Genomic DNA, 23,063 nt, shown 5'->3' with positions numbered 1-23,063 from the left:
TGGACCCTGTCAATCACAATCTATGTCATCCGAGAGGTAAAGGAAAGTATTCTTCGTTTACTTTATAAGCATCCATCTCTCCAGGGTAGGACAGTTTAAAACGAAGGTGGGTGGGAGAAACACAGGCTGGCTAACCATCTGCACTCCTTACGATTTAAGGCTGAAAATGTAGCAATGGTAATTTTCCCCCAGTGAGCTATTTTATAGACTCTGTACCTCTTTTCAGTGTCATGTGTACAAAGTATCCAGAAAATTATTAACTGCACCTTCGTATGGGAATTTATTTAATTATTCAAACGCAGTTAAATGCTTCTCAGTTATGTTCTCCTACAGTAGGGTTCTGTATGAGTTGGGGATTGGCAGGAAAAACAGAAGCATAAAGGAAAGAGTTCGAGGACCAGAATAAAGGATGGAAGGTAGTATTTATGGACTAGAAAAGATATGGTGAAGTTAGACGGGCGCTAAGTGGGGAGAGTGGGGGAGCTGCTTCAGAGTGAAGGACTGAATGAAATCAGAACAAACATAGGAAAGTCAAACACAGATTTTTTCTAATCTAAAGAGATCCAAAAGAAAAAAAAAAAGGAAGCCTAGTTAGCAACGCGCAGTCTAACTCTAGAAGACAGGGTTGGGGGCGCTACGGAAGTGGGACCCAGTTCCCTACTCCCCTGGTCAGGCTGGCAATTGGCGCCTTATGCTATGTGTCGGTTCTCTGCCATATGTGAGCAATCAGGTTCTACAGCGAAACCAGGGAAATCGGTTTACTTCCCAGTAGGACACCTTAGAATCATCTGAATGAGGTTAACTGATATCCAAGGAGCAGACACCATTTGTTCTCCATTTCCCCCCATGCTGTGGCAACACCTAACGCCACACACACGTCCAGCAGCAGGAGGTAACACACAAGCAGGAGTGGCTTCCAAGGCCCAGACAGTCCTTTTGTGTGGGATCACACAGACATTCTCAGCCTGCCGCTGTGCTCTGAGGTGCCTGTTGAAGCCACTTCAGAGTCCACTGCTCCAATGCTTCCTATGCTCCCAGGAAGTCTCAACAGGCATTTTGTCTCACAATCTGAACCCCAAAATGAGGAGACAGGAATGGCACCTTAACTTTCTCAGACTTCCCAAAGAGCATGGAATTCTGACTGCACAGATCTAGTTGGAAGAGCTGGTGAACATTCAGCATCCAAGAATCTAAAACTGTTCAGAAAGAAACCTTAAAAGATGAAGTCTTTATACTCCAGTAACAAAATGCAGCTGCTCCCACGAGTCAACATTCCAAAAGCCCTTGAGTGTCTATCCACAGCCTTATACTTAGAGCGAGTTACGAGTTCCTGGGAAGATAACTCACTTGTCTCCAGTAGTGAAATAGTCAAGAAGGAAATAGAATTATAGTGCAGAGATAAGAATGAAAAAGATGCAGGATAGCAATAGTACCTAAACCTGGTAATACTAGGGGCCGAAACAAATACTTTTCATTATTTTCATGGGTCATAAAGCATCAAAGGACAGAAGGAGTAAAGAGGACGTACGCTATGAAATACATTCTGGCGGCCGGGCGCGGTGGCTCACGCCTGTAATGCCAGCACTTTGGGAGGCTGAGGCGGGTGGATCACAAGGTCAGGAGATCGAGACCATCCTGGTCAACATGGTGAAACCTCGTCTCTATTATTAAAAAAATATATATATATATATAAGAAAGAGGCCGGGCATGGTGGCTCACGCCTGTAATCCCAGCACTTTGGGAGGCTGAGGCGGGTGGATCACGAGGTCAGGAGATCAAGACCATCCTGGCCAACATGGTAAAACCCCATCTCTATTATTAAAAATATATATATAGATATATATATATAAAAGAAAGAGGCCGGGCATGGTGGCTCACGCCTGTAATCTCAGCACTTTGGGAGGCCAAGGCAGGCGGATCACCTGAGGTCAGGAGTTCAAGACCAGCCTGGCCAACATGGTGAAACCCTGTCTTTAAAAAAAAAAAAAAAAAAAAATACATTCTGGCTAAGGATGACATTCAGTGAGGGAAGCACTGAGGTCAAGCAGAAGAACTTAACCCTGAGGTTTAAAATTCCCTTCTGGATAAAGGATTCTTTCTTTAAACACCTGGTTGGAGAGAAGGTGAGTAAGAGAGAACCTACTAGATTTAGCAGAAAAACATAATACTTGGCCTACTTTTTAAAAAAATAAATATTTGGCATATTTAACATTTTTTGGCATTTTTTTAAATGAAAACAAAAAAAATCAAATATGCTGACATGTGAAGGGTAGGAAATGCAGTAGGGTAATATATTTCTCCTTTCACTTTGCAAATAAAGGTGGGCATTAAAATCATGGAGATGATCTGCTCTTCCCAGCACCCAAATTTCCCCTACCTCTAATTAGATTTGTAAGAGACCTCACCAGTAGGTTCAGCTCTTTCTGGGGCCTCTCTGCATTAGCCCTAAAGCCTAACAGCAGCCCAGCATTAAAACCTGTTCTCTACGACACATATGATTCTGCAAAACTCCGCTGGAAGGCAGCCCCTTGGAACTCACACGGAGGTAGAATCAGGCCTTGATATTCACATGACAAGCAACCAAAGGGGCAAACCAGAGCCAGGGCACCAAGAGAGGGATAAACTCGGGAACAATAACCCTTACGGGAAGACTACTCTTTGATATTTGAGAGATGTATGACTATCCACTAACCGTAATATCCAAGTAATTTCCACAGAGCTGTGGCAGCACTTCCAATGCCATCCATTTCCCGGTGCTGTTTGTCCACATACCCACCCATTCTTTCTCTTTTCTACACACGTAACAAGCCACCTCCTGTCTCAACTCCAGGAGGAATTACATATATAAAGGATAGATGAAATGCTAAGAGGCAGGTAAAGGGATGTGTTCTATGGGACTAAATGTACGGGTTCCCTGCTCTGGAAGTCTTTTAAAAACCATAAGCACTGATTTACATTCCTACCAACAATGTAAAAGCATTCCGATTTCTCCACAGCATCGCCAGCATTTACTGTTTCCTGACTTTTTAATAATTGCCATTCTGACTGGCATGAGATGGTATCTCACTGTGGTTTTGATTTGCGTTTCTCTAATGACCAGCGATGTTGAGCTTTTTTTCATATGTTGGTCACATAAATGTCTTCTTTCAAGAAGTGTCTGTTCATATCCTTTGTCCACTTTTTGATGGTTTTTTTTATCTTGTAAATTTGTTTAAGTTCCTTTGTAAATTCTAGGTATTAGACCTTTGTCAGATGGGTAAACTGCAAAATTTTTCTCCCATTCTGTAGGTTGCCTGTTCATGCTGATGATAGTTTCTTTTGCTGTGCAGAAGCTCTTTAGTTTAATTAGATCCCATTTGTCAATTTTGCCTTTTGTTGCAATTAGTTCAACCATTGTAGAAGACAGTAAGGTGATTCCTCAAGGATCTAGAACAAGAAATACCATTTGACCCAGCAATTCCACTACTGTATATACACCCAAAGGATTATAAATCATTCTACTATAAAGCACACATACGTTCACTGCAGCACTATTTACAATAGCAGAGACATGTAACTAACCCAAATGCCCATCAATGATAGACTAGATAAAGAAAATGTGGTACATATACACCATAGAATACTATGCAGCCACAAAAAGGAATGAGATCGTGTCCTTTGCAGGGACAGCTGGAAGCCATTATCCTCAGCAAACTAACACAGGAACAGAAAATCAAATACCACATGTTCTCACTTATAAGTGCAGGTTGAACCACGAGAACAAGTGGATGCAGAGAGAAAACAACACACACCAGGGCCTGTTGGAGGTGAGGATGAGGGGAGGGAACTTAGAGGATGGGTCAATAGGTGCAGCAAACCACCATGGCACACATGCACCTATGTAGCAAACCTGCAAGTTCTGCACATGGATCCCATTTTGTTTCTTTTTAAGAAATAAAAAACATAAGCGGCATCAAGCCTTGAGCCCTGAGAGGGTTACCTTTTAATAAATATTGCAGACGTAGGGGAGTGGCACGCACAGTAGCAGCCAACAGTAGCTTTATCAGCTTGACTCTGATTCTCATCAGGTGATGAGGAGGCCTTTCAGAATGTCAAATCAGCCAGACGATCTACACCAGGTACTCAGGTTGGCCTGAGATCACTCCTATGAACCACATCCAGATCCAGGAAAAAAGATATGGGCACAAAATGAGAGCTTCCAAATAAATGTTCAAAAGAAACTAAGACAAAGGCAAGAAGCTGAGAATCTGTTTGTGGGCGAAGCCAGGAAAGAAGGAAAAACCACAGAGAGAAAAACCATCATGACAATGTGCCTTTCACAACCGTCTTTCTCACTACTGCTGCCCCCAGGGGCACATGATCTCAGAGACACCCAGGTGCACTGGGCCAGCTCCAAGATGAGACAGAGATAACAGGGGGAGCGGAATCTCCAGTCTGCCTTCCCAAGATTCACCTTGTATGACCTGGAGGGGACTTCACAGGCTGATCAGGCTGGGTGCAATGGCTCACACCATAATCCCAGCACTTTGGGAGGGCAAAGTGGAAGGATCACTTGAGCCCAGGAGTCCAGGCAACATAGCAAGACCCATTATCTACAAAGAAATTTAAAAATCAGTCGAATGTGGTGGCATGCACCCTGTAGTTCCAGCTACAGCTGTTGAGAGGTTGAGATGGAAGGACAGTTTCAGCCCAGGAGTTCAAGGCTGCAGAGAGCTGTGATCACGCCACTGTACTCCAGCCTGAGCAATAGAGCAAGACCTTGTCTCTAAGAAAAATTTTAAAATAAAAAAAAAAATTTTTTTTAATCAACATAGGCTGTTTTAATTCAGTCTCCTTAACTTAGATATAAGGAAGGTGTCTTCTCTGGGACACGTAGCAATCTCAGGTTCTTCTCACTATTTCATACCATTTCTGGGTCACTCTAGTTCAAACTCTTTCTTATCTGTCAAGCCAGTCACTCTCCGAATAACAGGTGTTATTAACTACACCTCAGTTACAGACAAGATGATTTGCCTGTAGCTACTCAGCAAAACCTGTTTAAGAGCTGGGTGAAAAAATGTGGAGTCAGGCACCACACCAAGAACAGAAAGGAAAACTACCCTGAGCAAGAAAACCCTTTGCTGCTCATTCCAAGAGACAGACTTTTCTAAAACGAGCTTTTCCATTCTCACAGGTTTTCCAGATTCCCTGACTACAATCACGCTCCAAAACTGGTTCCTAACTCCCAACACAAAAAGTGTAGAGCCAAAAATGGAAAAAGGAACTCTGTTTTAAGCACAAATTTCATGTTTCTCTCTGCAGGCTGGAAGTCAGCATTGTGTAAAACTATAGTTAGTGCCCTAGCTCTGGCTTTCTCGGGAGAAAAGCCTTGGCCTTCCTCATCTCGCTTCACCTCTGGCCCACTGCCCTGCCACCGTTCCTCTCAGTCCTGGAGGCCAGAACGCCCTAGACCAGGCTTGCTTCAGGACGATTTCATTAACTGCAGCCCCACAGAGAAATCTGCTTTGGTACTGAGTCCACTCCTTCCCAGATCAGAGCCCAGGGTTGTGCCACGCGCTACACAGACAATGTTTTGCCTCTCATTTAGGCTCTCAGAGCAGAGGCCCTCCATCACCTGACCACCTCCATCTGGTTCGTTGGTAAACACCTGAGATCCACAAAACCACAACTCCCCCTTTGTCCTTATGCTCGGCCCTCCCCAACTCCAGGTAAACTGTACCAAGTAAAACTAAATCAGTGCTGACATTCCATTATTAGATCAGCCTAATCCTTTCGTTAAGTGCACTTCTAAGAAATCTCTGCTCTTCCCTAATATCCTTTTTTTTTTTTTTAAGAAATGGGGTTTCACTTTGTTGCCCAAGCTGATCTCAAACTCCTGGCCTCAAGCAATCCTCCCCACCTCACCCTCCCAAATTGAGATTACAGGCCTGAGCCACCACACAGCTCCATCATTCTTACCTTTCATAATCACAGCAATTTGCCTTTTCTCACATCTGGCTCATTTTGTACCAAATCCAACTAGGTTGTCCCATCTGAGTGCTTTCCTGTGACCCACCAGATTTTCTGAAATGTGGTGAGCTTATTTCTATGGGTAGAAAGTTAGGGCTTTCTACCCACAGATGACAACCTAAGAATAAAGACGCGAAGGGTAGATAGCATCAAAAACTGACGCAGATAAATAGTCATCATCCGTTTCTACTCCAAACTCTTCATCTATGTATCTAAAGCTCAGGGGTTTTTTGGTGTTTTCTGGTTGGTTTCAGAGTCTCACTTTGTCACCCAGGCTACAGTGCAGTGGCATCACCCCAGGTCAGTGCAACCTCCACCTCAGTGGGTTCAAGCGATTCTCCTGCCTCAGCCTCCTCGATAGCTGGGATTACAGACACATGCCAACACACCTGGCTAATTTTTGTATTTTAGTAGAGATGGAGTTTCACCATATTGGCCAGGCTGGTCTCAAACTCCTGGCCTCAAGCAGTGCTATTGCCCTGACCTCCCAAAGTGCCGGGATCACAGGCACGAGTCACCATGTCGGGCAAAAGCTCAACGTTTCTTCAAGAAGTTTAACCTCCACCAATACTTTCTAAGAGTCCAGGCTACTTGTACAAACCAACAAACTGAGCACCTGAGGAAAACGAGCAAGTCATAAAATAAACGTAAATAAACCACAACTACATGACAACCTTTAACTTCACTCATAATTAAAGCCAATAAACAATATTTCACCCAACTCTTTCAACTCAGATTAGCAGTTAAAATGTTCATGTGATCATTATGTTAACACTAAATGTCAATTTAACCAAAACTTGATATAATTACATCAGAAGATGAAGAAAAATGTAGAGATGGAGGTGTCAGTTAAAACCTAATCTTCAGTGGCTCACACCTGTAATCCCAGCACTTTGGGAGGCCAAGGCGGGCGGATCACTTGAGGTTAGGAGTTCAAGACCAGCCTGGCCAACATGGTGAAACCCTGAACCCAGGAGGCAGAGGTTATGGTGAGCTGAGAGCACGCTACTGCACTCCAGTCTGACAGAGCAAGACTCAATCTCAAAAACAAACGAACAAACAAACCCTAATCCTCAAGTCAGGAATGGTGGCATATGCCTGTAGTCCCAGCTACTCTGGAGGATGAAGCAGGAGGATCGCTTGAGGCCAGAAGTTCAAGGATGCAGTGTGCTATGATGGTGTCTGTGAACAGCCACTGCACTGCAGCCTGGGTGACATAGTGAGATCCTGTCTCTAGAAAAAAATAAAAACCTGATCTGATCTTCTAAAAGAGAAAGTCAATACAGAAGCTTAATTAACATAGGGTTGGAGGGTGAAGCACATTAAAAAACAGTAGAGTAAATGTAATTTTTTTTGAAATATGGAGATAAACAAAAGAAATAGCTAGAGGATTTAAAAGTGGTTGTTTCTAAAAAATGGGATGGGGTGAAGAAGGACTACTGATTTTTGATTACAGGCCTTGCTAGTGTCATTATTATTATCAACACCACCACCACCATCATAAGAGATAACAGTTACTGTCTATTTTCCATATACCAGAAAACTTTTCAGTTGCCTTTTCTATATTATTTTATGTAATCTTTACAATTCTCACCACACAGGCAGGTACTATTTTGGTATCCCTTTTACAGATGAGGAAAATTGACACATAGCAAGTAACTGCCCGATATCATTTCAGGGGAAGTGGCAGCACTGAGTGTAATTTGTCTTCTTATACATATGCCTTTTAACTTTTACCAAAGTAGTAATTTATATGTTAAATCGTTAACAACATACATGCACACAGACGCTTCACAGCACAGCATCTGAAAACAAAAATGGCCAGTTAAACGAGGATGTGAGATATCTCCGCTCTACATGACACAAGGCTCACAAGGGGGCAAAGGCAGTCATGACATTGCTGTCATACCACAATGTAAGACTGAAACTGAACAGGTGCCCCCGTATACAGGCTGAGCCCATACCTCCACCTGATGAATGTGAACCCCTGTGCTTCAGTGAGGAACAGTCCAAACTGCCCTCTCTCATTTTATTCCCACTGGTATCATTTTCTGGAACTAGGAATAAAAAGGAAAAACACGTTCTAATCCCTAAATCAAGTCAGCTTCCAGGATCCTTGTTGCCAGTTAGACGAGAATATTCCTATATCAAAAAGGGCTCACGTTTATCCTCATCCTGGGATCTGGCATGAAACACTCTCCCCAGTGAAATGTACACTTAACAAAATTCTACGGGTAGTTTTAGAAGACAGATAGCCCTTTTGAAGCCTATCCATGGATCCCAGGCTAATCTAAAAACTCGTGCCCTACAGGGAAACTGTCTGCTACCACTGGAGGGGAAGGGAAGGAAAGATAAGACTTGACCAACTTCCAGTCTCTTTTTTCTTATCGGCACAGTTATACAAACTAGAAAAAGACCACAGTCAAAATCCCATACCCATAGGAACTTGTAGGAACCCAGGGACATTAAATACATTTTAAAATGTTAAGCTGCTTTTTTAAAAACAAAGTCTCACTCTACTGCCAAGGCAGAAGCACAGTGGCACAATCACAGCTCACTGTAACCTCAAACTACTGGGCTCAAGTGATCCTCCCACCTCAGTCTCCAGTGTAGCTTGCTAGGCTACAGGTGCCACACTCAGCTAATTATTTGTTATCTATTTATTTATTTTTAATTTTCAGTAGAGACAAGGTCTCACTGTGTTGCTCAGGTTGGTCTGAACTCCTGGGATCATCCTACCTTGGCCTCCCAAAGCACTGGAATTACAAGCATGAGCCACTGTACCTGGTCAACTTTCTTTGCAGGCATGACATCCAGTGTGAATGCAAAGAATGCTGGGAGCTGTGGCTCATACCTGTAACCCCAACAGCACTTTGTGGGGCCGAGGCTGGAGGATCACTGGAGTGCAGAGTTTGAGATCAGCCTGGGTGAATTTAAAAGAATTTTTAAATTAGCTGGGTATGGTGGCACACTAATATGGTCCCAGCAACTCAGGAGGCTGAGGCAGGAGGATTGCTTGAGTCCAGCAGGTTGAGGCTGCAGTGAGCAGGGATCATGCCAATGCACTCCAGCCTGGGCAACAGAGCAAGACCCTGAGTCTCAATCAATCAATCAACGAACATAAATTGAGTCTCAAAAAACAAAATAAATAAATAAATAAATTGAGTCTCAATCAATCAACAAACAGAAAATGGATGGCAGCTGCCGTCTGCAGAGGCGCCCCCCTTCACAATACTGCTGCTGAGAATAAAGTATTTCCCATGTCTCCAGGAGACTGATACTTAGCTGATGAAAAACAACTCAGATCCAGTTAATTGTTACACAGCTAAAATAATGTCACATCTCAAGGGACATGCTCTCTAAAGAGCTGCGAAGAAAAAAAGTCTGTTTCCCAAGAGAGGTAACATTCATTTTGTAAGTATTACATCTGTGCATATATATTTGTAATTGAAAAGAAAAAGCTTTATGAGGAAACAAATTATAGCAACTAACCTCTGAGGAAGAGTGAGAAGATACAGGAAAAAAACGTGCCTTTCCCACCCTCTATTATGCAGAGAATATTCAACTCTGGTCACCAAAACATGTGAGGATTTCTCCTCACCAGCAATCACTCAGTTCGCCAGCAGATACCAGCTGGGTGTCCTGTAATTCAATTCTGACACGATCTACCTGGAGAGAGCACCACATCCCATAGGTTTAGGGCTCAGTCCCCAAGATTGCCCCGCACTTCAAATGCCATGCCAGGTCCCAGGCTGTGACCTGTGCTTCTAACAAAGGCTTTTAAATCAGGGTTCTCATGACCCCTCCTTAGGTTCAATTAATTTGCTAGCGTGGCTCACTGAACTCAAAGAAACACTTATTTATTATGTTTACCCACTTATTATAAAGGGAACAACTTATAATTTATTATAAAGATTACAAAGGAAACAGAGGAACAGCCATATTAAAAAGACGCAAAGGGCAAGCCACGTGGGGAGGGTGCGAAGCTTCCACACCCTCTGGAGGCAGTCACCCTCCAGGAAACTCTACCTGTTCTGCTACCTGGCTGCTCATTCAAATACTGTCCTTTTGGGTTTTTATGGAAACTTCATTACATATACATCATTGATCACATTGCTGACACTAGTGATCAGCTCGACCTTTAAACCCCCCTCTCCCTCTCTCCTCCCCAGAGGTCAGGGGCATAGAGATGCCAGTTCTAACACCATAATCACATGGTTGTTTCCCTGGCAACCGCCATCCCGGCTATCCAGGAGCCCACCAGAGTTACCTTGTTAGAACAAAAGATGCTCCTATTACCTGGGAAATTCTAAGGGATTTAAGAGCTCTATTATCACCCAGAAAATTCCAAGGGATTTAGGAGCTCTGTTATCACGCAGGAAATTACAAAAGTTTTAGGTGCTGTGCCAGAAACATATTAGAACAAGAGATTCCCCTAGTGCCCCTATCCACAAGGGTTTTAGGAGCTCTATGCCAGGAATGAGGGGATAGAGATCAAATATGTATTTCTTATTCTATCACAGCACCACAGGTGCTGAAAGATTTTATTTTTACTTCCTCTTGGAATACCTCGTGTTCATCCACACTGGATGCCAACTAGCAGGAAGGAGCCGTTCTAGGTGCCGGCACTGCAGGAGGAGGCACACGTGCCCTTCAGGCTTGCAGTGAGACACAACAGAGCAGAGTAGGTTTTTTGGACTCTGAAGCCAGGAGTTTAAATGCCAGCCCTACCTGGCACTCTGCTACAGCACAGTGGATACTTAACACCTTGCTGCTGCAGTCTCCCCATGTTGAAACTGGGGATAATTATAGTACCTTACCTTAAGGGGCTGTGAGAGGAAATAAAGGCATTAATACAAATAAAACACTCACAATAGCACTCAGTATATAGTTGGTGCTCGGGCAGTATTAGCTCTTACCAAAAGAAATGCAGTGAAAAGAGATAAACAATAAACACATGCAAAATTATTTCAGATGGTATCGGTGATATAAGAAAATAAGGCAGTGGAATCAAGATGTGCAGCAGGCACTCCATTAGTATCATACCAACATTTTACAAGAACATGTGTTACTTCTGATTAAGAATAAAAAGTGGCAAAACATGATAAGGGTTATTCTCTTTTTTAGAGATAGGGTCTCTCCAACTGTCACCCTCAAATTCCTGGGCTCCACAGATCCTCCCAGCTCAGTCTTCTGAGTAGCTCGAACTACAGGTGCATGCCACCACACCTGGCTTACTACTTATTTTTTGTAGAGATGGGGATCCTACTATGTTGCACAGGCTGGTCTCAAACTCCTTGCCTCAAACGATCCTCCTGCCCTGACTTCCTAAAGTGCTGGGATTACAGGCATGGGCCACCAAGCCCAACCGAAAGTTGGCCTTTCTAATAAGTTAAAAGCCTGTGCCATCCCTCAAAAAACCTGTGGCCTAACGACTTCTTGAAACTCCATCATGTCCCTAATTTTTGCTGCAAATGTAGGGTTCATTTAAAGATGACTTTTCCCAGAACTATACATGTGAGATTAAATTTTCAAATCTTAAATTCTGATATGAGAATGAGAAACAAAAAAAGACCCAGATGAACTCCCAGGTAACCCAATCTCACAATCATGGTTTCGAAAAAAACAGACTTGAATACATTCACTCAAGCACGTTTAAGCAGCTACAATATTCTAGGCACAATGGACACAGATAAAGACAGTGACCTTAAAACTCAGTGTACCGGGAAGACAGCAACACAAGGTATCAGAGGAAGACAAACACCGGATGCAAACCACAATTCAGATGGCAGTGAACTGACAGAACACTTCCTAGAGGAAGTGCCAGCTGAAGGGGTCTTTGAAGGATGAGGGAAAGTGACCACACAAAAGAGGCGGATCAGAAGCAGCAGCAGCAACACGTGCAGAGATGTGGAGGTCAGCTCTCAAGGGCTGGGAACTGGAAGTGCTGACAGCTCCGGGAGGGGAAGACCCGAATGGCAGAGAGATAATGACGGGAAGCAAGGCTGGGGGGACTAAGCCTCCTATGGCTCAGCTGGGAGAAAAGGATGACGGCAAGACTGAAGGCAAAGAAGAGTTACTGAAGAACGCAGGGGACAGACAGGCGGCAGTGGAGTTGCATTTTTAAAAGATCACTCTAGCAGCAATGTGGAGAATGTTTTGGAGGTGGTCCAGATTGGCAGCTGGGAAATCAGTCAGTGGAGAGTTACACAGGCGAGAAATGACGGATGCAGACTGGGAGGAGAAATGATTTCAAGAGAAATTCAGAAAGGAAGATTCTGAAGAATTCTGAAGAATTTCTGAAGATTCAGAAAGGAAGAAAGTAAGATTGACTGCACCAGGATAGATGTGGGAGAATGTGGAAGCTCGGGAGTAACAGAGATGATTGTAAGGTTTCTGTCTTCTGCATCTGTGTGGAGAGAAAATACAGGTAGAGCAGCAGCTCCGTGGCTGGAAACAGAAGGAGGCAGGGTACTGTTAGGAGTCTCATTCTGGATAAACATCAGTTAAGAACATGATGTGGAAATGCCCAGTGACTGCTGAATAAATAAGAAAGAAGCCCAGGACAGGACTCAAGGCAGGAAATAACCAACCTGCGAATCATTGACAAATGGAGAATACAGAATATGGAGAAGGAGAAAACCAGTGAACCAAGAAAGGGATTCTGAGGCATGACATGGCCACAGGCAGAAAAGAGCCCAGAGATGACTGAGAAGAATAGTGCGAGTGAAGAAAGCCAGGAGCCCAGAGCAGCGAAGCCAAGAACAGCTTCCCAGAGCACAGGGGCACGTCGCGCGTTACAGAACAGCAGAGGTAAAGGATCTACAGCCTGAACTGGACGTAGAGACTATGTGACTGAGAGCGACTTTAGCAAGAAAAGCTCTGGCATAGTCATTAACACTTTCCGACTCCTCCTGACCGGCGACAGCACTCGATGACCGCAGCATTTATTTGGTACTTAGCATACCTTCAACAATCAGACTGAAGCCCTCCCTGTGCACAAGACTGGGGACACAAGAGGGATAATGGACACTCCAGAATCCTGGAATCTAGAAGTCAGGTGTAAACAACTTAACAAGAGAATGGCGGCTACAGGAAACAGTAAAAGGAGTATTACTTAATTCAGTTTGGCAGACACTTAAATACCTACCATGTGGCCGGTATGACATTGGGCGCTGGGTTAACACGAGTCAGACCTAGACATACAAGCTCCCTGATGTCAGGGCCTTTCTCTAATGCACTGCTATGTTCCCAGCACCTCACAGGTGTCTGACACACTGTAAGTAATCAATACATATTTACTGAATGAATGACTGAATGAACAAAGACATGAACCTTCTCTTTCAGGAGCAGGAAGGAGTGGAAGCTTCAAAAGCTGCAATTTTAATTCAAGGACATGTGAAGAATTAAAAAATAAAAAACAAAAAAAAGGTGCCCTTTGTGACCTGGATTAAAGAAATAGTAGGGTTTTGCTAGGCTCATCAAGATTTTTTTTTTTTTTTTTTTTTTTTTGAGACGGAGTTTTGCTCTTGTTGCCCAGGCTGGAGTGCAATGGCGTGATCTCGGCTCACCACAACCTCCGCCTCCTGGGTTCAGGCAATTCTCCTGCCTCAGCCTCCTGAGTAGCTGGGATTACAGGCACATGCCACCGTGCCCGGCTAATTTTTGTATTTTTAGTAGAGACGGGGTTTCACCTTTTTGACCAGGATGGTCTCGATCTCTTGACCTTGTGATCCACGCATCTCAGCCTCCCAAAGTGCTGGGATTATAGGTGTGAGCCACCGCACCCAGCCACTCACGAAGATTTTTATGTTCATTTTATATATATATACACACACACACACACACACACATATATATATCTCCTGTACAAGGTTAAGTTACTAGAGTCACAAAGGTAATGGTGAAACACTACCTTGCCTCTAGTAGGTTAACAAGAAACAGTTGATAGGAGAGGTAGCGATGGGTGGGGAGGGCTTTCTGTGGTTTTGGGAATAATCTATGTTGATCATATGATAATTCATTGAACCATACACATTAATAATTTATACATTTTGCTAGGTGTTCCATTTGTAATTAGAATTTTTTTTTTATAAGATGCTAATAAACTGCTTTTTCTCCCCCTAACTACCTATTACAAAACGAAGAGACTTTAACTCTTTTGGGAAAAAGGCACAACTTAACTACAGAAAAGTATAGATAGCTAAGGCCTACAACAAGCTGGTAACACAAGAATTAGAAACTTCAAAGGTCGACCCAGGAAGAAGGTGCCTAATATCTGACTAGTTGTGGGCCTTTTCAGCAAAGACGTAATAACTCACAATGGTCAGTTATAAAGGCTCCTTATCACTATCAGCGCCTCCATTCCTGGACCCTGTCAGGTACAGGTGCCAGGCAGCAGTGCTGGCTAGAACTGGACAGCAAGATTGGCCAAAGATACACTGGAGGGACAAGCTCAAGGGATTGACTGCACCACACTACTTGAAAATTGCCAAAAGAAAAGAATTCAAGTGTTCTCACCACAAAAAAATGACTAAGTGAGGTAACAGATATGCTAATTAGCCTGATTTAACCATTCACAATGTATAAATACATCAAAACATTAATGTGCGCACCATAAATATATTTTCATTTGTCTATTAAAATCAGTGAATAACTATTTTAAAACATTTTTAAAGGCTGGCCAGGCCAGGCACAGTGGCTCATGCCTGTAATCCCGGCACTTCAGGAGGCCAAGGCAGGTGGATCACTCGAAGTGGGAGTTCAAGTCCAGCCTGGCCAACATGGTGAAACCCCATCTCTACTACAAATACAAAAATTAGACAGGCATGGTAGCATGCACCTGTTGTCCCAGCTACTCGGGAGGCTGAGGCAGGAGAACTGCTTGAAACTGAGAGGCAGAGATCTGCACTCCAGCACGAGTGAGCTGAGATCCTGCTACTGCACTCCAGCCTGGGTGACAGAGCTAGACTTCATATCAAAAAAGAAAAAAGAAAAAAATCAAAGTGACTTACTTTTAACTTTAAATTCTTATTGTCAAGCTCTTAAGGAACTGTCACCTATTTTGTTTAACTCAATGCTTTTTTTGTTGTTGTTGAAATGAGATAGGCTTGTTTCATTAGTCAGTGGTTACATTTTTCTCTACCTCCTTTTGTAGAGAAACTAAAACATTTGAGAGCAGAAGGAATAGAATACTGAGTGATACATAGTGTTTGAACAAGAGTAGCAAATACTCTCAGGAAGGAAATGCAAGCTGAGTGAGCCCTCCTTGTCTGACTGCAGAGGGAGGACACAAGCTGAAGTGGGCATCAGATTGGCCATTTTATTTCTGGAGACATCCATTGTTAAGGTGGAAAAGCTTGTGTTTTGGAGGCATCTTCGAGGAAGACCTCAGTCCTAGGCCTGCCATGAGGCCCTGCTTGCTGGGTCTTGGTGGAATTTAAGGTGTTTGGGGTGTGATCGAATTGAAGCTTTAAAATGTCTCCACTTCAAGTTAGGATTGAGAACCCCTGGTTTGTTCAGAAAATGCTTCCTTGTTGAGCTAAGCCCAGGCAGCTTGATGGAGTGGAGCATGTGGGTGTTGGAGTCAGCCAGGCTTGTGTTAACATCCTGCTCTGCCACTTTTAATCTGTTTCTTCAGAACCTATTCCTACATCTGTGAAAAGGAGATAATGTCTGGTGTAGAGAAGTGTTAGGATTAAACAATAAACTGTGTGCAGAGGTATACACATGGCAATGCTTATGCAGTGGGCAAAAGTCACTTGCCGGTACTGTGATTCCAGTTCTGTGCAGTTGTGCTGTCCAGAGGCTCGTTGGCCAGCCTTCCCCCGCCCCGACCCCCTGCCGCAGACCCCAAGACTTGCCGTGTTACCCAGGCTGGATTGTAGTGGCGTGATCTCAGCTCACTGCAGCCTCCGCTGGAGGTTCAAGCAGTTCTCCTGTCTCAGCCTCCCGAATAGCTGAGACTATAGGCACCTGCCACCACACCTGGCTAATTTTTGTATTTTTAGTAGAGATGGGGTTTCACCATATAGGCTGGTCTTGAACTCCTGACCTCAAGTGATTCACCCACCTCAGCCTCCCAAAGTGCTAGGATTACAGGCATGAGCCACTGCGCCCAGCCTGATTTTTTTTAATGTACCACTAAATAGGCATCTAAGACATCTAGCATGCACACTTACACCAAGCTCTGTGACTGCCAGTGTGCCAGCAAATCTTATTCAGGTGATAGGAACCCAAGAGGAAATACAAATGTGAACAGCAAACAGACAGCTCTCTACATCCCCCAGCAACAGGTTTAATGCTAAAACTAGCATTAGAAGTGGTAACTGAGCAAAGTAACTCATACTTCAAACATTCAACAGATATCTGAGTGTCTAACGTGTACAATTTTAAATAGAGTTGTCATGAGGCTGAGCAACACTTGAAATAGGGAAGATGGTTAATTACACTGATATCAAGAGATGCCCTGGTAGAATGAACAGCCAGTGCAAAGGACCCATCTGTAGGGCCCTCCCGATCTTGTTACAGACTTAATTTACTAGGAGTAAAACGGGAAGCCATTGCTATATCAAAGCAGGGAATTATCCAACTTTTTTTTTTTGAGTTGGAGTCTTGGTTTCAGAGTCTTGCTCTGTTTTCCAGGCTAGAGTGCAATGGCGCAAGCTCAGCTCACTGCAACCTCCGCCTCCCGGGTTCAAGGGATTCTCCTGCCTCAGTCTCCCAAATAGCTTAGAATTACAGGCACTCACCATCATGCCTGGCTAATTTTTGTAGTTTTAGTACAGACGGGGTTTCACCATCTTGGCCAAGCTGGTCTCAAAGTCCTAACCTCCTGATCCACCTTCCTTGGCCTCCCAAAGTGCCGGGATTACAGGCATGAGCCACCATGCCCGGCCTATCCAACTTTCCCTTTAACAGGATCACTGTGGCTGTTATGAGAATAGAATGTGTATACAAAGAAGTTAGACGGAGATGGGTCAGCAGACAACTGCAATGATGCAACCAAGATGATGGCAACCCGGACAGGGCAGAAGCAAAGCAGTGGAAAAGTGCTCAGACTGCAGGTATGTTGTGAAGGTGGGGCCTACAGGATTTCTTAATGGACCGGATCCAAGTGACTTAGCAATTACGAATACAACATGTTTGAAGACCACAGTCCAAAGTCAGCACTCTTACCAGCTCATTCTTCATAAGCTCTCTCTAGACAGCCTGAGAGACTACAAAAGAAAGAAAGATTAGTCAAGGATAACCCCAAGGCTTCAGGCCTGAGCAACTAGAAAGATGTAGTTGTCACCAACTGAGATGGTGAAGGCTGATGACTCAGCAAGTTTAAGGGGTGAGATGAGGAGTTCAATATTGGACGTGTTGAGATTCCTATGATACAAGGAGTTTGAAAAAAAATCCTTAGTATTTGGTTATTCAACCAACATTTGAGAAACTCATCCTTCCTGTTTTTGGACCATGCAATAGTGAGGTAAAACAAAGTCCCTGATCCTGAGAGCTTAGTCTAGAGAAGAGACTAAACAAGCAAAGACCACAGAGGGAGGGGACACAAAAATTCTGTAACTTAGGACTGTTTAGGATGCTTTAGCAACACAGAAGAGGAACACCCAAAAAGAGCAAAAGAGCAGCATCTGCAAAGGCTTAAAAGTGACAGGAAGTCACACAGGGTCCCCAGACCTTCAGGAAATCTAACTGGTATCCAGTTGAGAAGAATGTTGGCAAATGGCAGGGTATGTCAGTCTTTCAGAGCCCCACCAAAGAGAGCTTACAAATGCCTACCACTTACACAGGTTCAGATTCAAGAAGTACTTTGTGTGATCAGTGGTAACAATTACAGGATACTCAAAGCTAGTTACAGAATGTGAGAAGGTACAGGCTGTAAGGACCCTCTTCTGTAGATGAATATACAGGTACTTAACAAGTGGCAACAGTGGGCTGGAACACAAGTGCTGTGGTTTGAAAGTATCCTCCAAAGTTCACGTGTTGGAAACTTGATGCCCAATGTGTCAGTGTTGGGAAGTGGGGCCTGATGGGAGGTGTTTGGATCCCTGAGGCATCGCCCTCATGAGCTGGATTAACACCACTATTGTGGAGCAGATTCATTATCTCAGGGGTGGGTTCCTTATAAAAGGGTGAGTTTGAACCTCTTATGCACAAGGACACTCACTTTCTCTCTCCCTCCTCTCCTCTTGGGACGGCCATGACACAGCAAAAAGGCCAGGTGTCAGACCCTCAGCTTTGGACTTCTTAGCCTGCAGAACTGTGAGAAATAAACTTCTGTTCATTATCAGGTACTCTGCTATAGCAGCACAACACAGACTGAGACACCAAGCTACCTAAATCCGTTGTCTTCAAACTAGGGTACATAAAAGCTTCCCAAGCCACATGAGGGCAAGGAGACCCTTTCACAATCAGGCTTCTCCCACTTTGCAAAATAAAGGCCCATCACCCCTCCCATCCTGAATCCATGCAAAAAGGTGATCTAAAATACTAGTGCTGATACTGGAAGATGTACGACTTAATGACTGAATAAGAGTTCCTTTTACAAGTCTGGAGGTTTCTGGTTTTCCTGCTTTCTACAAAACTAGAGGAAATGAATGGCAAGCTAGTTGACTGATAAAAATCCCTGCATTTTGACATATAATTTCAAAGGCAAAAACTGGGTCTTGAGTGACCTTGATATAACAATATTCTTTGCATTGCCATCTACTGATTTATGTCAACAGCATTCCTTAAAGCTTAGACAATTATACAAATGAAAAATCTTATTCTAGCATTAAATACTAATTATCCACAGAATCATGAAATAATTGGGGGTGGAAGGCTCTATCTCACCAAAATGCTTTCTTCAAAAAAAATGTATAATACATCCATTTGTTTTGAGGAATTTTATACTAATAAGTACAGCAGTAATGCAATCCAAAAGAAATACTTAGATTCATGAGAACACGAAATAAAATTTTAATGTATACTTTTGTCACGTATAATAGAATGACCAATAAAATGTTTTCAAGCATAAAAATAAATTAATTAAATTAATGTTTTGCAGGGAAGTGGAACTGAAATATGATTGAGGAAAAAAGAAAAATGAACATTTCTGACTCAAAATCTTGTTCATCTATATGTTTTAAAATGTATGACAGGACCGGGCGCGGTGGCTCACGCCTGTAATCCCAGCACTTTGGGAGGCCGAGGCGGATGGATCACGAGGTCAAGAGATCGAGACCATCCTGGTCAACACGGTGAAACCCCGTCTCTACTAAAAATACAAAAAATTAGCTGGGCATGGTGGCGCATGGCTATAATCCCAGCTACTCAGGAGGCTGAGGCAGGAGAATTGCCTGAACCCAGGAGGCGGAGGCTGCGGTGAGCCGAGATCGTGCCATTGCACTCCAGCCTGGGTAACAAGAGTGAAACTCCATCTCGGGGGGAAAAAATAAAAAAAAAAATGTATGACAATGGTCACATTATTACAGTATTTAGAACCCATCAGATACATTAAAAAAAATAATAAAACAATTGTTTTTAAGGGTATATTTACAATATATCAGAAATTACTTCCTTTTCAACACTTTACTTATAATGAAAAAAACTGACTTCAAAAATATGTGATGGGGCCCAGTGCAGTGGCTCATGCCGGTTGTCCCAGCACTTGGGGAGGCCAAGACAGGAGGACTGCTTGAGGCCAGGAATTCAAGGCCAGCCTGGGCAACACAGTGAGACACAGTCTCTAAAAAAATAATAATAATAACTAATTAAATCAAGAATAATAATAATAATAACTAATTAAATATACATATAACACATATGAATTATAAATATGTAAATTACATATAAATATATAATTATATATTATATTTTATAATATATAAGAGAATTACAGAGAATTCTTCATCCCATTTTGCACATGTATATCTTTTTTTATATATGCATGTATATATATATAACATATACATAATTATGTATTTTATAATATATAAAAAATGTTTTATAACATATAAAAACATACACATGTGCAAAATGGGATGAAGATTCTCCAAATTCTCTTAGTGGTTATGAATGTAAAAATGTCTTTTAGACCATAGTCCAAAATCAGCACTCTTATCAGCCCATTCTACCACCAGCTTTCTCTAGACAGCCTAGGAGACTAGAAGCCTGCAAAGGTCAAAGACAGCGCTCATCTCCACTCCCAAGGAAAAGCAATCCCAGAGACACAGAACAGGACTTCTAGACGACAGACAAGGAAAGCAGAGCATGCTAGCTGACATGACAAAACAGCCCCTGCTCCTTGCTAGCCAGCCACAAAAAAAAGGTAAAAATATTAGACCAAGTAGCATACCTATGGGCTGAATAAAGAAGGAAGCACAACTCTACAACCCACACAAAATTCTTATGTTTCTGCTATATATGTACCAGGCAAAATTCTTACCAAAGACCACATGGGACAGGAAGAAAAGGTGCTGCTTGCTGGTCACCTGCCCCATACAGTACTGAAGTTTAAGTGCGGATGTTCACAGAAATACTGACACTTTTCCTGTAGTTTCTTTCACAGGGAGACACCAAGTAAAAACAACTGCTTTAAAAACAAATAAAAGAAAAAAATCCATGTTACAGAAAGAGTATTGCTAATAGTGAGTTGGCAAAGCAAACTGATTTTTTCAGAGTTGTCACCTTCTCTCATTGTTCAAAATTCTCAAGCATACATTTAGAAGCATTGTCCCCGTACCTAACCAAATCACCGCTTGTAACGCCTGAAAGCCTAATGCTGGAGGGCTTTACATGGTTCTTCCTATTTTTCAGGTTATTATATCAAATTGTCTACTAATGGTACTTTTTTTGTTTCTTTCTGAGATAGGGTCTTGCTCTATCGCCCAAGTGGGATTGCAATGGTGGGATCAAACCTCACTCCAGCCTTGACCTCTCCGGGTGCAGGCAATCCTCCCACTTGAGCCTCTGAAGTAGCTGAAGTAGCTGGGACTACAAGTGCATGCCACCAAGAGACCGGGTAATGTTTCTACTATTTTTTTTTGGTAGAGATGGAGTCTCACTATGCTGCGCAGTCTGGTCTTGAACTGCTAGGCTCAAGCAATCTTCCACTCTCAGCCTCCCAAAGTGCGAGCATTACCAGCGTGAGCCACTGCCCAGCCTACTAATGGTTCTTTTATGATTGTAAATACTTTGGCTTTCTCTACATGAATTCTCAGTAAAAGTCTACAAGACTTTTACTCTTTAATACATGTAAACTGAATGTATTTTTTGTCAATAGCTAACAACTGATATAACTTTCATTTCACCATTTAAGAAGTCCTGTATTTTCCTCTGAATTTTCATGTAAATTTTGCAATTAGTTACTCATAAGGAAATATTTCACTTCTTAAAAGTTTTGGGCCAGGCAAAGTGGCCCAGGCCTGTAATCCCAGCATGTTGGGAGGCCAACGCAGGTGGATTGTTTCAGTTCAGGAGTCAGAGACCAGCCTGGGCAACATGGTGAAACTGTCTCTACAAAAAATACAAAAATTAGCCAGGCACAGTGGCACCCACCTGTAGTCCCGGCTACTCGGGAGACTGAGGTGGAAGGATGGCTTGAGCCAGGGAGACGGAGGTTGCAGTGAGCCATGATTGCACCACTGTACTTAGGCCAACAAAGTGAGACCCATCTCAAAAAAAAAAAAAAAAAAAAAAAAAGTTTTGATTTGCTATTTTGTGCAGGATTAAAGTTTTAGGTAAGATTGAAAAAAATATATATTTATTTTAAATTATTTTGAAAAGATATTTGAAAATGTTTCTATTGTTAAGCAACTTTGTTGTCAAAAAATGTGTACCTATAAAAATCATAAACAGAAACTTGTAAAAACTTGCAAATAGAAATTATATTTTTAATCTATTTTAAAATATTTCAAATGAAGATTTCCAATGGGTTTTGAATATACTAGTTAAACTTTAAATGTAGCACCCTGGTTTGCAAAAAATAACTGATGGACAACAAAAAATGAAAATTTTCTAGCTCATTTTAAAGAAAAGTCATAGCATAATTGGAGGATGGGAATATCATGCTTCAGTAAGTACTGCAAAACGATGACTTTCTTCTACTTGGATCTCTTCATGGGGTACCTTTTTCAAACATGATAACCATTAAATAAAAATTCAGAAGACTAAATTTAGAACAAAACCTTCAATCATGAACGATCACCAAAACTACTGCCACCAAGGTCATCCAAGAATCACCAAGTATTAAACAAGATTTTTTTTTTTTCTTTTAAGACGGGGTTTCACCATGTTAGTCAGGTTGGTCTTGAACTCCCGACCTCAGGTGATCCGCCTGCCTTGGCCTCCAAAGTGCTTGGATTACAGGCATGAGCCACCACATTAAACAAGATTTTTAAAAATAAAACCTCTTACGGCCGGGCGCAGTGGCTCACGCCTGTAATCCCAGCACTTTGGGAGGCCGAGGCAGGTAGATCACAAGGTCAAGAGATCAAGACTATCCTGGCCAACACAGTGAAACCCCGTCTATATTAAAAATAAATAAATAAATAATAAAAAATAAAACCTCTTTCAAACTTCAATCACAAATAATATTTTAGTAACAAAAGATTTTATATCATTAAAGAAATTATGTTTCTAAACATTTCATTTTTCTCATTTTTTATTCCTACTTTGTATGTCATAATTATATGTGGGTTATGCTTACATATTTTATATATATGATGAAAGGATCAAATGCTCATGATAAATCAGCTTAATGATTAAAATGGTTTAATGGACAAGACAGCACACAGACATATGCATAGACACATAGAATAGGAGTATACCCTCAATCCTTTTTTGTTGATTTTTTATTTTATTTTTATTTTTATTTTTTAAAGATGGGGTTTCACCATGATGGCCAGGCTGGTCTTGAACTCCTGACCTCAGGTGATCCACCCACCTCGGCCTCCCAAAGAGCTAGGATTACAGGCGTGAGCCACCGTGCCCGACCTTTTTGTTGATTTTTAAAAATTGAAATACAAATCTAAGATTTAGAGACCTTAAGGAGTTCCAGCAGCACC

The 23,063-nt window shown here is 42.4% G+C and overlaps 1 protein-coding gene across 2 annotated transcripts in view; it reads right to left on the bottom strand.

The window, feature by feature from the left end:
* Window positions 1-23,063, bottom strand: part of UCK2 (uridine-cytidine kinase 2) — a 98,950-nt gene that overhangs the window by 69,373 nt on the left and 6,514 nt on the right. Inside the window, exon 1 of one of the 2 annotated variants that reach the window (XM_012468908.3) lies at window positions 20,444-20,779. The exons of the other annotated variant lie outside the window; for it this stretch is intronic. Coding sequence (XP_012324331.1) covers window positions 20,444-20,455 — 12 coding nt within the window. The 5' untranslated portion in view covers window positions 20,456-20,779. Of the gene's footprint in view, window positions 1-20,443; window positions 20,780-23,063 lie in introns of those variants that run through there. 2 annotated transcript variants of the gene reach the window in all.

The sequence above is a fragment of the Aotus nancymaae genome, unplaced genomic scaffold (genome assembly GCF_030222135.1).
Source record: "Aotus nancymaae isolate 86718 unplaced genomic scaffold, 86718_ANA_hifiasm-v0.15.2.pri h1tg000108l, whole genome shotgun sequence".
Taxonomy (NCBI): domain Eukaryota; kingdom Metazoa; phylum Chordata; class Mammalia; order Primates; family Aotidae; genus Aotus; species Aotus nancymaae.
The sequence above is the reverse complement of the archived record's forward strand: the minus strand, read 5'-3'. Positions and strand labels throughout refer to the sequence as shown.